Source organism: Mitosporidium daphniae (genome assembly GCF_000760515.2).
Source record: "Mitosporidium daphniae strain UGP3 chromosome Unknown contig-115, whole genome shotgun sequence".
NCBI lineage: Eukaryota > Fungi > Microsporidia > Mitosporidium > Mitosporidium daphniae.
Window position 1 is genome coordinate 1 of NW_013546716.1, and position 15,223 is coordinate 15,223.

Below are 15,223 nucleotides of genomic sequence, written 5' to 3' on the forward strand. Positions count from 1 at the left end.
CCTAACCCCGCCATATTATGTCTACAATCTGCCCATTATCTTCACATCCACCGTGTTTTGACGCTTTTATACTTTATTGTCGATGCGGAAGCATCGACACACAGCATCAATATGCCATTAAGATTTTGGAAATGGATCTCTAATTTATAGTCTGAGGCATCGGGTCGTTCTGCACCGGGCAGACAGCGATGCTCCCGTATATTATTTGATACCAGAGGAGATCCGGCTGGTCCAAAAACCCACACATAAATACAATAATTAATGATCTTTGCGTCAAGCTACCAATCTGGGTTAGCAGCCTTCTAGTTAGTCAATAATAATGGGATCCTCAAAAGAAAACCCAGGTCGATGATGGCCACTCGCGGCGGTGTGAGAAGGAGCCCTGGAATCAGGAAGGCGAGCCCGCTTTTGCATTGGCTGCAACCCAGTAAAGTTAGGCAGCTTCCAACCAGTTTCTTGTTGGTGGGGTCGGTCTTTTCCATCCTGGAAAAGCAAACGCTTCTGTTGCTTTTGTTTGGGTACCGATTGACACCGAAGCTGGATGGGATTTCCAGAGGAAAAGTTTCTGTGCCTCCCAAGGTCGTGGTTATCACCATCCAACCCATGATTGTTGAATGAAGCGTGTCTGAGGCGAATTGGGCGGAAAGAGTGCCCAATAGGCTCAGTGGTAAATCCATCGGAAAGGGATAAAAGTATTTGAGATTCAAATTGATCGACAAATCCAGTGGCATGGTACATAGATGTAAGGGCGTCCTGGTCATCGTCTTCATCCTCGTCATAATCGCGATCAAAGCTGAAATCGCTTGCATGGAAGTTGCTTTCATCTGAAATGCCATCGTATTGGGTATCCGATTCCGATTCCGATTCTACGACAATTTGAGTGGGGGGCGCTGAAGGGCCTCTTTCTAGCTCAACCGGCGTTGAATGCCAAGTCACCGGGACAGGGCATATAGGTGGCATATTGGGAAGGTGGTCTTGAGTACAGGCTGGTGCAAAAAGCGGTCGAAGATTCGTTCGAATTCCGTCATTGCCGGATGGTGATGATGAGGACAATGGAACTTCCGGGAGCGGCTGGAAAGCTTTGCTTTCCACCTGAACGGATTCTTCCGTTTTAATAGCAACCCAATCGGTACAATCATCGGAATAGTCCAAGTCTGGGGTCAGTGTCAGGTCAACCACTTCAATAGCAGGGGGTAGGGATGAATTTGCTGGCAGGATGATCCAGTTGTCACCATCGTCTCTGCTAATCCTGATGCTCTCAATGGTCAATGGAAAGGTGTCCACAAGCTCTTTGAATAGATTGTCGACCTTGAGAGCGGATAGGGAAATAGGTATCCCACAAACCGGGCAGTTTGGCATCTTTTGAGACCCCGGCGACAAAGTGCCTAGCAAAAGGTCGCAAATGGCTGAACTGGAGGAACATGCAGACAAAAGAGACTTGCACATTACTTGAATATCAAAGCATTGCACGTGTTTGCAATCGACAGTGCGACCCGGAAACTGCATCCTGGCAAGAGAGAGAGGGCACATTAACGAAAAGGATGCGATCAAAGGCAGACATCCATTGTCTTCCAGTGGCAGGGACACCGTTTCTGTGGGCGACAAAAGAGAAAGCGTCTGTTCCCGTGAAAACCGCCTACGGAAAAAAGGGCCAAAAGATGGGCCAGGTTTTGAAGCATCTGCACTGAAAGGCGATGAACCAGATTGAGATGGAACGCAAAGGCTGGCCGATGAGCAAGATGGTGGCAAGGCTTGGGGCAAAGCCGAGGCGGCCTCCAAAATTCCGCCAATGATTTCGTCGGAGGAAAGCTCCCAGGCAGCGACGACTTGGAAAATGAACCGGCCATTGGATGTGGTATTGTGCGACAAGGGTGGGGAAGTCTGTAAAGATGAATTGCAATATGATATGACAATGTCGGTCTTGACATGTTCTGCGCAGTAGCTTGTAATATCAAGCGGCCGGTCATGATGTTCCTAAAGTTAACCCACGCCGTTACCTTTCTAAAATAGAGAGAATTGACCGAAATTCTCGATGAAAACGGAAAAGAAATCTTCTCCAACGGTGCGGTCGTTGATTTGCAAGCCTGCTCCTGGGCAGATAACACAAACGGCTTTGCAACGAGAAGTATCCTCGGGAATGCATTCCTCCACTTACCACAGCTCATCCTTATGGCGGCTAGAGAGTTGATCAGAAACGTGACGGTCGTTTGCTGGGACTCGATGCGATTGGAAAATGATGCGGAAAGGGGAATCACCTGGTTGTACAGAATTTCGGGCACCGTTCCGTTCATGATGCAGTCGCATCCGCCATTGTCCATCACCTCGGCACGGGAAAAGGGCTCTGAATATTGGAGGGACAGGTGCGCAATTGTGGGGAATTGATATGTCGATCTGTTGCTTTGATTTAAAACGGACCGGATAAGCATTGCTTTTTGCTCAAAAGCGGAAAACAGATTTTGGCGAATCAGGGAATCCAGCTCCTGCACGATGCTTTCCACAAGGCTGGCTTTTTTCCCCACTTGGGACAGGCCGAATTCGCCCAACAAACCCTTGATGTCGGAAATCAAAAGGCCCTGGTTGAGAATCTGACGGAACTGCGCAACCTAAAGTATCAAAAATGCAGGCTACAAGGGTGGCATCCAGATGCACCACCATCAAAGACGATGAATGAAATGTGTAAATTAGCTAAAATGTCCGAATTTAAATTTCCAACCCTATCTATGGGCATCATTTATCGTGGCACGTATGCTAGTCCCGCCAATGCTGGGGAATATCGGCTCCCGCAACGACCTTCCTGTCGCAACCGTCCTTCGTTACAATGGCAAGCCGAATGACGCCTCCGGAGGATCCATCGCGCTCCATGGCCAATGCGATGGCTATGATGAGCAAAGTCGCCTTACCATGGGTGACAAACTGCTCGCATTGCTCGCGCGTCATGCCTGCACGATATGCAGCATCGCAATAGCCATAAATATAAGTGGAGCCAGACCCGCCAATCGCATATGGCTGGCGATGGATGGAGCCGCCAAGCGGGATGTTGTACACGGCCCCGTTGCTCACCGAATCCCAGCCTGCCACGATTATCCCGGCCTGCAAGGAGGCTTTGTTTTCATAGCACAGGCTTTTGAAGATGTTTGCTGCTGCATGCACACTCATGGGCTCGTTCCTCTCGATGCTATGAAAAATTAAATCGATAAAAAACCCGAAAAATTCCAAGTAATACTTGACAATGTCTGCCAACGCCTGGGTATCTGCAGCCGATCCAGAGAGACAGCCATAGATAGACGAATCGACGAGGGGCGTGATTTTATCGGTAATTCTATTAGCAATGTAGGCCCCTGTGGTGGTTCGAGAGTCTGCACCGAGGATTACGCCGCCATCAAATTTGACAGCCATGATGGTGGTCTAATAGTAAGTTATGCATAGGATTGGGCATCATACGCCAAGGCTGACTGGTACAGAAATATCGTCCATGGCCATAGATTGATTAGACGGGGAAATTAAATTTAAATGTTTGCGTGTTTAATTGGGCCTTGGCCCAATAATTCTCCACATTTATCAAAGATTAACTTTGATAGATGGCAGTTGGTCCCATAAATGCCGCCTACATGGCCGTTTTGGCTGTACACATATGAAGGGGCTAATCTTTGCGGTCTTTCCATTTATCTGTGGCCATTCAATTGCGATCACTTCAGATGCACCCCTTTGTCAGTCCATGCCATTACCGGCATCAAATGCTTCTCTGCGTGGCAGCCCGTCAACTCCGAACAATCCGCTTTACCAGCCTTGCATATCAAATGGTCCGCTTTACGAGCCTTCCGTTTCAAACAACCCGCTTTGCGGGCCAGCATCTGCCGCCCCCCAAACGGCAACGATAGGCTCTGTAGAGTATGTCATTTTTGGAAGTGGATACGAGTCTTCGTTCGTCAATGCAAGTGCATATTGTGCTTCCCTCAATGAATCGTACCCATGGAATCAGGGATGCCAAAAATCCGTGCAGGGTTTGACACATTTGGAAACTCACCATAGGTTCCCTTGCCGACGTCAACAATACGATCTTTTCCGAGCTTTCTTCGATGATTGATGACAATGTATATATTAATAGCTGGAATGGCGATACTTACAACAGCTCGTGCCTTTCCTTATACCCTGAGGGTGCCATCGCAGGTAATTAACATGCTATGTAACAGATAGTGCCGATTGAGGGATGCAATGGCCCGCTGGGTTTCATCTGCCAAATAAATGCTACAGCTCATCAACCAAGGATGGCGGATCCTTCTCCGATGCCGATGGAATACGATGAAGACGAGCATTCTTATTATTAGCACAAATAAACATCTTGCTCCAAAAGGGTCGTAATGTCTCACCAAAGACCGCAAGTGCTTGCCATTAGAGGTGCCAAGAAATATAAAAATCAACAGCTTTCATTTCCAAGGCAACCGCGTATCGCGGTAAAAGCATTTGGGAGCAGCCCAATCCTATGAAGAGGTAGCATCAACTAGCTAATGGACGTGAATCCGGTTTGCTCATCAATCACGTAGCTAATGGACGGCAGGGATCCTGAAGAAGGACAAGCAACTGAGCCAAGAGTTGGATGGAAAAGAATCCGCTTATTTTTCTCCCTTTGCGCGCATGATGGCTCCAAAATAAGCTCGATTTTTTGGTCGAATAGGTGCCCATTGGATATCAGGCTGGGATGGATTGCAGGGGCGCTGCTTTCGAGGCTAGAAGTACCATCAACGATGGCCTTTATTTGGGATACAAAAATAAACGTGCACCTCATCCTGGTTCGAGCAAAATGGATGGCCTTTGGAAGATCAACCGAAATTTCATGTAGATCAACAGAAAATCTAATCAGCGACGTTATGTTGTCAACAATAATCAACAGCTCGTCGGCACACCACACGGGAAGAAAGTATTTGAGAAAGGAAATAAGCTCGGAGGATGACCTTATTTCGAAGATAAAAAACCTGTCCAGCAGCGACGGGTTGTTCCGTGTGGCTTGTAGTTGGAACAGTCTTTTTGAGGGGAAAGGTCCATCGGTTGTGAAAAAGGCAACTCTGTACGAAAAAGGGCGTTTTTTTAGCGAGCAAATTGCCGCTTGAATGGAAAATAGCGTTTTCCCAGTGCCCGCGGCGCCATAAAGTAAAGTGGCCCTTGGCAAACAAAGCGTTGAACCCAACAGCTGGTCAATGTTGGGATCTCCAATTTGAAGATGCTCCAACAAATACTCGGCATCATCACGAATGATATGTGATGTCCTTCCAGATTCTACCATTTCCTTATAAATGGCCTCTACGTCAGCCATACATAAAGCACTGTCCCCGTATGCATGGCGATGGTGAAGGGCCATTTGGAAGCCAAAATTTAGGGTTCAAAACTTTGTTGCGCATCCCACCACCAATTTAAATGGCCACCAATTTGCACTGCAGCATTTTTGAAATGGCCCCTCCCCATTGTAAATGACCATGTTGAAGAATGATGATAGACTCCCCCGCCCCCGCTAATGCAAGTTGGAAATTTAAAATAATTTAATTTTTGGACATCCGAGTGACACATTATGCCTGCTCCCAATTGTAATACTTGAATTCTTTCTCGACCTTCTGCAAGCTCTCTACTCTGCTTAGGTCGACTTCGGAATTTTTCAATTTGCTGGGCTTTAACGGGCTTTTTTCGTTCAAAACTGCATTTACTTCATGCATCAAGTCAAAATGAAACGTCAATGGATTGGGTCGATATGGACTAGGGACCTGCTTTTCGTTCAGTTTGTTCCAGTCGATCTTTTTAAAGAACCTATGCCTCATAATCGACTTAAATGACGATTCTTTGGCCTGTTTAAAGCCACCGGAAAGATTCTCATCATTTTCACTATCCAGGCAGGTGCATTTTTGATCGGGAAGCGCGCTAGACACCTGGTAATGGATTCCGTCCTCAAACCCGATTCGTCTTTTTGGATTCATTTTAAGCAGGGATTTTAAGAAATCAATGGATTCTTGGGAATATTTCCCCTTCACAATGGGGAACTGCCCCTTCATGATCGCCTTCATCAGCTCTACTTTGGTATTGCCTTTAAACGGTCGCCTTCCAAACATCAGCTCATACATCACTATGCCAAGGCTCCACCAATCAATGGAGCCCCTGTATCCCGATTTTCTGAGGAGCTCTGGAGCCATGTAGGAGACGGTCCCAGATCTGCTGCTTAGCCTGAACCCCTCCCCTGGAACTAAAAAATATGCACAACACAAGCTTACTTTCCCCTGCAACGTTGAAATCCGATATGTGTATGAATCCGAAAGAGTCTAACAGTAAATTTTCCGGCTTGATATCTCTGTGCACGATTCCCATCGTATGGAGATAATGAATGGCAATGCAACACTGTGCCATAAAGTGAGTCACCACTAGCTCAGGAACTCGGAGCCTTGTCAGTTTTATGTGATGCTCATTTTGGGTTAATTTTTTTTCATTTGAAAATTGGAGGCAAGGAAAAATGGATCTTGGTTGCCGCCTTGGGGACACCGATCGGCAAGGGCTGTAGGCATTGTCGAGGTAGTACCTGAGATCCCCTCCTAGCATCAAATCCATCACCATGTATATGTTGATGTCATCTTGGAAGGCATATCGAAGGTTCACCAAAAAAGGGTGGGGGCAAAGATTCTCAAGAATCCTGCGCTCCTTTAGAACGCCATCGATCTTTTTGGACAAAATAAATTCTTCTTTTGAAATGTACTTTAGCGCATAAAATTTGCCCGTTGCTTTGCTTTGGCTTATTACGACCTTGTAAAACGATCCTTGCCCAACGGCCCGAAGAACACGAAAGTCTTTGATGCTAACTAGGGGTAAGTAAATTTTTATGCGGACCTATTTTTTTCTCCTCCACTGAAGTGGCGTCATTTGTGAAATCTTCGTATGAGTGGCTGGGATTTGGCCTATCTTTTACGGTTCCAAGGCAATTGCCCATTTGAAGGAATTGCAGAATGGAGATTCTAGTTGTCAACATATGCTGCCCCACGACCAGATTATTAATTGGTGACACATGCAATGCATCCTATTTGTTCAAATGCTCTGGTGTGTCGTTTGAATGCTCAAATTTAAATTTATTTTGTGCTCCAATCAAAGTTCAAGGGGGCACGGGACGGGTGTAATTTTGAAATTCAATATTTAAGTTTAATTCTTTCGATGGGACAAGACAATGCCAACAATTGGTGGAGATTCCGCTACAGAAATGTTTTTCAATACGGGATTTCGCCGTTTTATCAAAAGGCTGTTTTGAATGATTTTGCATACGAATCCAAAAAGCTTCTCATCCATTCGACAAAGAACGTGCTAGCGTTCGTCCCCTTTGGGCTGGGCGCAATTGGGCTTGTCATGTGGGCCAATGCCGACCACAAGAAGCGCCATAGAAAGGCATACCATCACCATGAAAGTGGCCATATCACCGCTGCAGAATCCTAACCCCAACCCCAACCCTAAGCCTAAATACATTTCACCCTGTAAACTCTGTTCCATAGTGTGATGTTTGTAATCTTGTCTGATTTGGCATTTGTATTGCGTGTGTGCCCGCTCTCGCCTAAACTAGGCGATAAATGTGAGTTTAAAGTACACCGATGCACTTACGGCCGCACAGTAGCTTCGTGAGTTTGTCAAAGTTTATTATTAATTTACCAAACACTATTGGCAGTCTTCTTTTGCAGCCAGAACTGAATCAAGAACATCAAAATTGGTGGGTCTGTTGAACTCTTCCGGGGAGGCTTTTGTGAGATTCTCGATTTTATCAAAGTTGCTGATGTAGTGTTTGCGAAGTTCCTTGTTGGCGACGAGCACCGTTTTTTGAAGACGCTCTAAATTGATCAAATCTTTAATCGACTCGTGCTGCTTGGTGATGTCGGCTATTTGCTCAATATTTGTCGTGTGGATTCCATTGTCAAACATGAGCGCAACAAGCAAACAGACTCCAAAGAAAAGGTGACGGATGATGGTCAGCTTTTGGGTGAGGCCAACATTTTCGGCATCAGAAAAAAGATCTGCATAGATGTCTAAAGAGGCAACCTCGTGGGGTGCCAAATAATAAAGCGACTCAAAAATGCCAAAAAACAGCGTAAGAACGACCAGGATTTTGCGCCACGATCCCTTTTCCTTTTTCACGGAGGCCAAGCCAATGATGACCAGGAAAACGCAGTAATCCTTGGCAGCACTGAATATGGCAAAAAGGCAAAAGTCCATTTCATCGGTGCACCAGTCACAGTTTAAGAAGGCATGCTCCCCATACTGAAGGTAATTTGAGCGGCGAGAGGGGCTTTTGAGGCGCTCAAAAAGACACTGCAACCTCTGATATTTCAGCCCATCATCGGAAACGAGGGGGTCATCTTGAGAAGAAAAAAAGGGGACCGAAGGCAGCTTCTTTCTATTCCACAGCCTTTCTCTGAAAAGATCGAATTCGTCCGCATCTCCACTGGCGCAACAAGAGTCTTTGAGGGTCTCAAAGACAGTTGAGAACGATTTTGAGGCCTCCGCTTGTCTTGTGACAAAGTCGGTGTAATGGGTTCTCAGCTGGAATATAGGGACATCCACGTCGGCCCCAATTTGCTGGAAAAAGTTTTTTGGACATCCGCCTCCAAGCGAAATCCAGAAATAATTAATCACTGCAACGATCAGAATGGAAATACGAATGCGATCCCAAAGTGATGGCACGGTGATCATCAATTGCTTGTCGGACTGTGGTTGGGCTTTGGCAGCATTTGCGAGCGCCTTGAACAGCTTTCCAAGGATCCACGGCAAAAAGGAAACAATCAAAAACTTTACTAAGTCCCAGGTATCCATGATCAAACGAGGGGAACGCGACGAGCGGCTAATGATATGGCGAAACTAAATTGTTTTAAAAATTACACCAATAAGTTGCACATTTTATTGCAGGCCCAAATGTGCATCATTGTGGCCGGTGGGCCCTCATATCCAAACCCTATGAAATGCATAGCCGATCAATAAAACCCCATTGACGTGGAAACACTAATTTGGGAAGGGTTAGATACATGTCAGTATAATGCGAACGTTGAACAAATTGAAAACATCCTCGTCTGGGGACGGCATGAAGGAATTGTTGACATACAAATACTAAAAATTAGACACGTCAAAGACACAATAGGACAGTTTTCTAAATTCATTTTCTCTTTCAAATATGCTTCCACATCCATGATCAGGAACTTTTGTTTGCGGTATTTTTCCACCTCCAATTGTAGCTCTGAATTTCTCAGCACCGGTGTGTTTGAGAGGGCCTTAAACTTTAATCTGATGGACATCACCAAAGAATAGGAAAATTTATTTTTTAAAGTTGAAGGGCCTTTCTAGCTGCACGGACAATCGTTTCCAACGAGGGGAGCGAGTTCTGCTCCAAAACCTGATTGTAGGGCATGGGGATGTCTGCCCCGGTTACCCTAATAATTGGCCCATCTAAAAAGTCGAATCCAGGCCCTTCGGTGACTTGGGCTGAAATTTCAGAGCCAATGCCAAACATTGGCCAGCCTCCCTCGACGATCACTAAATTGTTTGTTTTGGCCAGAGACGTGAGGATTGTATCTATGTCCAAAGGGCGAATGCTTCTTAAATTGATAACCTCTGAAGACACGCCGTACTCCAACTCTAGTTTCTGTGCGGCCTCGAGAGCCACGCCCACCAACATGGAGTGGGACACGATCGTTATATCAACGCCTACTTGTCAGGCAACAAGAAAATGTACCCTCGCGCTCAACATGGGCCTTCCCTATTGGAAGCACAAAATTGGAATCTTTTAGATTTTCAGTCAATGGGAATGATCGGCCATACATCAGCTCGTTCTCCAGAAACACAACTGGATTTGGATCCCTGATTGCAGCCTTAAATGATAAGGCGGGCAGGGTTACCTTTAAAAGGCCCTTTGCATCTTCTGCAGAATATGGCGACAGAACTTTGAGGCCAGGAACGGACCCATACCACGCAGCAAAGCATTGCGAATGCTGGGCAGCTACAAATTGGGGCAGAAAAAACATACCGACGCCTGCAGCAGCACCATTAGGTCCTCTGAAAACGATTGGACAGCCAATAAGGCCTCCGGACATGTACAGGATCTTGGCAGCAGAATTTACAACATGGTCTATGGCCTTTTAAAAATTAAAAGTCACAATTACCTGCATGGAAAAGTTGAATGTCATAAACTCGCAAATTGGCTTGAGCCCTGACAGCGCAGCACCGACGGCAAGGCCTGTAAAGCCAGCCTCAGTGATGGGCGTGTCAACGACGCGAGAATCTCCATATTTCTCATGAAGACCACGAGAAACCTTGTAGGCGCCATTGTATTTGGCCACTTCCTCCCCGATAAGAAATACATTATTGTCCATGGTCATTTCCTCGTCCATGGCCATATTTAAAGCGTCTCGGACTGTGATTGTTGCCTACAGCCGATGAGGAGCAAAAATGGAAATACCTCAGTCGAGTATGTGACACGTAGAGTCCGTTTGAACAGACCATTCGATAAAGCCTTCAAAAACATGGGATTGGGAAAGAGAGATCGCAAATTAAACAATGTCACGATCACGAAATTTAATATGCAATTTATTCCGGGCAATTTGTGTTCAATGAACGGGCCTCCCTATGTGGAGATTTTGTTTTCTCAAAGCCTGCTTTCTCAAGCGGAAAGGTTCAGCGATGTCATTTTTGACATGCAGAAAAAAAATTTGAACCAAATTAAAAGGGAAATGCAGGTGTGCCGCGAACCTTGCCTTACAATAGGATGCGTTTCAAAAACTTGCCTCCAAAGATGGCTTTTTGAGCGTTCAAACACAACCACACACCGCATTTTTTGAGGAAACCTGCAATTGTACATCAAAATCCATCCGAAATTCGATGTCCAAAGAGCCGGCTCTGCCTTTTGTATTTCCTTCGCTGGCCAAGGACGACTTGAACTTTTGTTCGGTAAGTTGGATTGGCGACAACCAATTTAGAATGGCGAAATATGCCTTGCCGTTAATGAGTCCATCAGCTCCATCCCAAGATATGCTTATTGGACCGAAATCACGGCAAACGAAAAGGTTTCCAACGCCATTTGCAATTTTAGGCAGAAGATTATCCTGTTCTGAACTCTGTCCCGTACTTTGGAGATTCTGTTGATATTGAAGATAAAAGCTATTTGAGGCTATACGAGTATATAGATATTCCGGTAGAGAGCGATTCGGAAGGTTCCCCAACCCCTTTACCTTGTAGAATGTTCGGTTCAAGATGCGATCTATGACAGACTCATTACTCGTCTCGAGTCTGGATCATATTCGCTGAATGAATATTCCCTGCTATGGACTCTCTCATCGATAGATGTAAATGCCCGTCGAAGGTTATTTTTTCGCTTTACCTGTAAGATTGTTAAAGTTGCTGCCATGGAAGGGGACATCCAACCTACTTGAGGCAAATAGGTGCATCTCCGAACTAAATCTGAAGGACCTTGTTTGTTCTTTCTGCGGAGCATACGATTGTAGGGTCCATTTTGGTATTTTGGTCTTCATTTTACCTTATAGATTTGCCAAAGGGTACCATTTAGCCCAAATTTTTCAAGGGGTCTCTTCTGGGCTATTTCCTCGCAAGAAAAATTCGTCTTCTTTTCCCCCTAAAACGATTCCATGCTCACAAAGCTTCTGTAGGCTTTCTGCGCTAAAGATTCCTTCACCCCCCACCCCAAGGCCATTGAGTGAAATCGAAAAGTCTCTGTTTGATAGAGCCTCAAGGATCTTTCCCGGCGATTCATGTTCGCAAAGCGTGTTTTTGCCCCAAAGGACATGTGCTGAACTGGTACTTTTATAGCCTCATATCTCATAGTCCTTTCTTGTGTCCGGAAACCATGAGCACCCGCCATCGGATCCGTTGGACTCCAAAAATAATGACACGCGACACTCTGCCGCAGGCGCATCTTCTGTTTATTTGCCAATTTTTTCTTGTGGTCATCCTTTTGCGGAATGTAGAAAGCAATGGTGCTCCTGCATCATTTCGGGTCGAAAATGCACTCCTTCCTGTGCGTGTGGAAACAAGTGCAGCAATTTTTTTAAAGGATGCCACTGTACAAAGGGCTGCAGCTCTTCGACATGCCCCTGTTTTTCAATGCACATGGAATGCCACCCCAGTCTTTGCCGGAGCTGTAAAGATATTGCCTTGTGCAAAAATTCATCCATTCAACACAGTTGGAGCAAGGTTTTTGCAAGCCTTCTTACGGGGATTTAGGGCTTGCTTATTGGGAAATCCGATATCTCTGGCTGGGGCGTGTTTGCAGCGGAGTCTATTGTCAAAGGCTCGTTTATTGCAGAATATACTGGAGAAGTAGTCGATGCAATCTTCTTTTTCTAGATTATTAGCCAAATCGAAGCAGAACGACGGGGATTCGTCTATGACCAAAGGAAGCTTTCCTTTTTGTTTAATTTGAACAAAGGTTCCAAACTAACCAGTCATACTCCTAGACTTTGTCATTGATGCCACCAAAAAAGGGGGGTTAGTCCGATTTGCCAATCATTCTACGTGTCCAAATGCAATTGCTAAAGGTTTTCCATTCACATCACTTCCCATTTAAGCAATGAATGTCCTTGGAATCTTGAGAATAGGAATCTACGCGAGAGCAAACATTGATGCCGGCGATGAGATTACATTTGATTACAAGTATTTCGTTTTGCTTACCTTCCCCCATTAGATATGAAAAGGAGGCTGAAAAATTCGTTCCCATCAAGGCAATTTCTAAAAGTAAAGAGGCGGCGTCTAAATGATCGATTGAGTGCCCAATTCCGATTTGTCCAAGTACACCTTTTGATCCCATTCTGGCGGACAATTTGGCAATTTAAATTGGAAATTTACATGTGTGCTACTAACTTTGGCCTCAATTTTACTGCTCCAAGGGCCGTTTTAAATTAAATTGATTTCATTTTAACTTGCTTCATGCGAGCGCTCGCTTATTCTTCGTTTGGATGCGTCGCGGATACCCGTGCTCTTTGTTTTTAATTTGGCTAGTAAAGCTTACAACCGCAATTCCAACTTCATTTGGAAGCCCATTTCGGCACCAAAATAACAACGCTCCCGATGTACATGTAAAATGGATGGCCGCACCCATAAACCCCTCTGATCTTAACCAGGTCATCATGCTTAATTTTACAGAAGATCGAAGGGGCTTATCCAATCCGTCCAGATTCTTTTCCAGCCGTTGCTGGAAACGAAGGCGTTGGAAGAATCGTCGAGGTTTTGACCTCTGGAACCTCCCTTTGCAAAGGCGATTGGGTGATCCCAGTTTCTCCCGGTTTAGGTTCTACATGTTGACATGTTAACGGCTAGGTAATTTTGATCCCAACTTAACGCGTAAAAAGGCACCTGGAGGGAAGAATCTTTCGTTTGCTCAAACGACCTTATAAAAGTGGACAACACGCTTCCCTTGGCAATGGCATCGATGCTCCACGTGAATCCATGCACTGCATACAGGCTTTTAGACGATTTTTCGATCATGAAGCCAGGTATCAGTGACTATGAACAACCAGATCCTAAACATAGGCTCTCTATTAATCCAAAATGGAGCAAACTCTGCCGTCGGCCAATCGGTGATTCAAATTGCTAAAGCCAAATGCTTCAAGACAATCAATGTCATTCGGCGCCAAAGGTAAAACAACCATCTTTTCCCTTCCAAGGCCGGATTATGAAGAGATAAAAAGGCATCTAGAAGAGCTGGGCGCAGATATGGTCATATCGGACATCGACCTCGAGACGAGCTCTAACGATTTGGAGAAGAAAATTATCGAGAAATTCGGATCACTGCCAATCCTCGGGCTAAATTGCGTTGGAGGCTCAAATGCTTTGGGACTTGCAAAGCTGCTCCAGTATGCAAGTGTGCCTTAATTTTAGAAACAACGGATTGCTCCTCACATATGGAGCAATGGCAAAAAGGCCCATAACTCTTCCCGCCTCGCTTTTGATATTTAAGAACATCACATTCAAGGGGTTTTGGCTATCGTCTCTGGATAAAGCTGCTGATGAACCCAATGCCCGCTCCCAACGGATCGTATCTGAGATTTCAAAATGGATTAAAATGGGAACGTTTAAACTAGACTTTACCACACACCCTATGGATTCGTGGCAACATGCTATCGACACGGCTATCAAATCAAGCTTTACAAAGAGCAAGCAAATACTGCTTCTTTCCCCGGAACGCGATTAAATATACTAAACACGTAGAATTAAAGACCAAATCAGACAAAAGTTATCATCAAATCTCAGTGAGATTCCCAACGTTTCATCATCACGCTTGTAAATTAAAAAATTAAGAATGCGAGTAAATTTTATACTTTCGCCATTTCAATTTTGGAATATTCTAGAAGTAATGACTGCCCAATGATGGAACACTAAGAGGGTGCAAGGATACTTGCGCTTAGTGAACAAAGTGATAGGCTCTCCATATACGATTCTGCTTGCGAAATGGCCAGCATTTGGTCCTGGCGATTTCTTGGAGCATCGAATGTTGTATTGTGCATATTTAAAATTTTGGACTTAATTTGCTTTATAAAAATTACAATTATGGTCCATTTAATGGGATCACTTTATCATCTTTTAAGGGCCCCGATTTTCCGCGTTAGACCGTGTATGGTAGCCCCTCTTTCATTGCTGAACATTCGTATTAGCAATCACAGATACTTTTCAAATTTGAAATGGTAATTGGATCATACTTTAAGCGCCTTAGGGAGCAGCCAAACACGCCAGATGAGAAATCTCCTATTTCAGATCCAAATAGTTTAAAGAATCGCTCTGAAGATGTGAAAGAGCCTGTCCAAAATTTCGACGCTCAAAACGCTCAAAACGCTCAAAACGCTCAAAACAGTCAAAAAGCTCAAAACAGTCAAAATAGCTCGAAAGGTATCAGGGGAAAAATCAAGCTATTCTTTAACGAATATGGAAAGATTGGAGTCATCGTGTACATTGGCATATCGTCCTTTACGTTCTCCCTATGCTATTTGGGCGTAAAAGCCGGAATAGACTTGCAAAGGTTGTCTGAGCTTTTAAATATATCTGTTCCTGCCTGGAGTGGCAAAGCTGGCGGGTTTCTTATAACTTATGCTACCTACAAGCTGTTGTTACCCATTCGTATCGCTTTAACTGCAGCAATCACCCCGTACATTAAACGAAGGTTTAAACTTTAAACCCGCGAGCTCCTGAAAATAAATAATTGATTTATGTATGCACCCACCCA

At 44.9% G+C, this 15,223-nt stretch overlaps 14 protein-coding genes across 14 annotated transcripts; 7 read left to right on the top strand and 7 right to left on the bottom strand.

The window, feature by feature from the left end:
- Nucleotides 1-306: 306 nt before the first annotated feature.
- Nucleotides 307-1,359, bottom strand: DI09_115p10 (uncharacterized protein; the record flags this gene model as incomplete). The annotated part of the gene is made up of 1 exon (XM_013384017.1): nt 307-1,359. The coding sequence occupies one exon, from the start codon at nt 1,357-1,359 to the stop codon at nt 307-309; it is 1,053 nt and encodes a 350-aa protein (XP_013239471.1).
- A 1,389-nt stretch (nt 1,360-2,748) lies between these two features.
- DI09_115p20 (proteasome subunit beta type) lies at nt 2,749-3,396 on the bottom strand (the record flags this gene model as incomplete). The annotated part of the gene is made up of 2 exons (XM_013384018.1): nt 2,749-3,175; nt 3,224-3,396. The coding sequence occupies 2 exons, from the start codon at nt 3,394-3,396 to the stop codon at nt 2,749-2,751; spliced, it is 600 nt and encodes a 199-aa protein (XP_013239472.1).
- A 235-nt stretch (nt 3,397-3,631) lies between these two features.
- DI09_115p30 (uncharacterized protein) lies at nt 3,632-4,084 on the top strand (the record flags this gene model as incomplete). The annotated part of the gene is made up of 1 exon (XM_013384019.1): nt 3,632-4,084. The coding sequence occupies one exon, from the start codon at nt 3,632-3,634 to the stop codon at nt 4,082-4,084; it is 453 nt and encodes a 150-aa protein (XP_013239473.1).
- Nucleotides 4,085-4,089: 5 nt separating this feature from the next.
- On the top strand, nt 4,090-4,325 carry DI09_115p40 (uncharacterized protein; the record flags this gene model as incomplete). The annotated part of the gene is made up of 2 exons (XM_013384020.1): nt 4,090-4,167; nt 4,191-4,325. 2 exons carry the CDS (start codon nt 4,090-4,092, stop codon nt 4,323-4,325), a joined length of 213 nt encoding a protein of 70 aa, XP_013239474.1.
- A 173-nt stretch (nt 4,326-4,498) lies between these two features.
- On the bottom strand, nt 4,499-5,353 carry DI09_115p50 (DNA repair and recombination protein RadB; the record flags this gene model as incomplete). The annotated part of the gene is made up of 1 exon (XM_013384021.1): nt 4,499-5,353. The coding sequence occupies one exon, from the start codon at nt 5,351-5,353 to the stop codon at nt 4,499-4,501; it is 855 nt and encodes a 284-aa protein (XP_013239475.1).
- A 205-nt stretch (nt 5,354-5,558) lies between these two features.
- DI09_115p60 (kinase-like protein) lies at nt 5,559-6,173 on the bottom strand (the record flags this gene model as incomplete). Its single annotated transcript, XM_013384022.1, has 1 exon — nt 5,559-6,173. The coding sequence occupies one exon, from the start codon at nt 6,171-6,173 to the stop codon at nt 5,559-5,561; it is 615 nt and encodes a 204-aa protein (XP_013239476.1).
- Nucleotides 6,174-6,974: 801 nt separating this feature from the next.
- DI09_115p70 (uncharacterized protein) lies at nt 6,975-7,452 on the top strand (the record flags this gene model as incomplete). Its single annotated transcript, XM_013384023.1, has 2 exons — nt 6,975-7,138; nt 7,164-7,452. 2 exons carry the CDS (start codon nt 6,975-6,977, stop codon nt 7,450-7,452), a joined length of 453 nt encoding a protein of 150 aa, XP_013239477.1.
- A 216-nt stretch (nt 7,453-7,668) lies between these two features.
- On the bottom strand, nt 7,669-8,817 carry DI09_115p80 (uncharacterized protein; the record flags this gene model as incomplete). The annotated part of the gene is made up of 1 exon (XM_013384024.1): nt 7,669-8,817. The coding sequence occupies one exon, from the start codon at nt 8,815-8,817 to the stop codon at nt 7,669-7,671; it is 1,149 nt and encodes a 382-aa protein (XP_013239478.1).
- A 502-nt stretch (nt 8,818-9,319) lies between these two features.
- DI09_115p90 (uncharacterized protein) lies at nt 9,320-10,391 on the bottom strand (the record flags this gene model as incomplete). The annotated part of the gene is made up of 3 exons (XM_013384025.1): nt 9,320-9,702; nt 9,731-10,130; nt 10,158-10,391. 3 exons carry the CDS (start codon nt 10,389-10,391, stop codon nt 9,320-9,322), a joined length of 1,017 nt encoding a protein of 338 aa, XP_013239479.1.
- A 411-nt stretch (nt 10,392-10,802) lies between these two features.
- On the bottom strand, nt 10,803-11,485 carry DI09_115p100 (uncharacterized protein; the record flags this gene model as incomplete). The annotated part of the gene is made up of 2 exons (XM_013384026.1): nt 10,803-11,222; nt 11,372-11,485. 2 exons carry the CDS (start codon nt 11,483-11,485, stop codon nt 10,803-10,805), a joined length of 534 nt encoding a protein of 177 aa, XP_013239480.1.
- A 369-nt stretch (nt 11,486-11,854) lies between these two features.
- Nucleotides 11,855-12,331, top strand: DI09_115p110 (uncharacterized protein; the record flags this gene model as incomplete). The annotated part of the gene is made up of 1 exon (XM_013384027.1): nt 11,855-12,331. The coding sequence occupies one exon, from the start codon at nt 11,855-11,857 to the stop codon at nt 12,329-12,331; it is 477 nt and encodes a 158-aa protein (XP_013239481.1).
- A 631-nt stretch (nt 12,332-12,962) lies between these two features.
- On the top strand, nt 12,963-13,600 carry DI09_115p120 (putative zn2+-binding dehydrogenase nuclear receptor binding factor-1; the record flags this gene model as incomplete). The annotated part of the gene is made up of 3 exons (XM_013384028.1): nt 12,963-13,127; nt 13,153-13,288; nt 13,356-13,600. 3 exons carry the CDS (start codon nt 12,963-12,965, stop codon nt 13,598-13,600), a joined length of 546 nt encoding a protein of 181 aa, XP_013239482.1.
- Nucleotides 13,601-13,623: 23 nt separating this feature from the next.
- On the top strand, nt 13,624-14,197 carry DI09_115p130 (putative mitochondrial enoyl protein; the record flags this gene model as incomplete). Its single annotated transcript, XM_013384029.1, has 2 exons — nt 13,624-13,859; nt 13,885-14,197. 2 exons carry the CDS (start codon nt 13,624-13,626, stop codon nt 14,195-14,197), a joined length of 549 nt encoding a protein of 182 aa, XP_013239483.1.
- A 487-nt stretch (nt 14,198-14,684) lies between these two features.
- On the top strand, nt 14,685-15,173 carry DI09_115p140 (uncharacterized protein; the record flags this gene model as incomplete). The annotated part of the gene is made up of 1 exon (XM_013384030.1): nt 14,685-15,173. The coding sequence occupies one exon, from the start codon at nt 14,685-14,687 to the stop codon at nt 15,171-15,173; it is 489 nt and encodes a 162-aa protein (XP_013239484.1).
- Between the last annotated feature and the right edge of the window lie 50 nt (nt 15,174-15,223).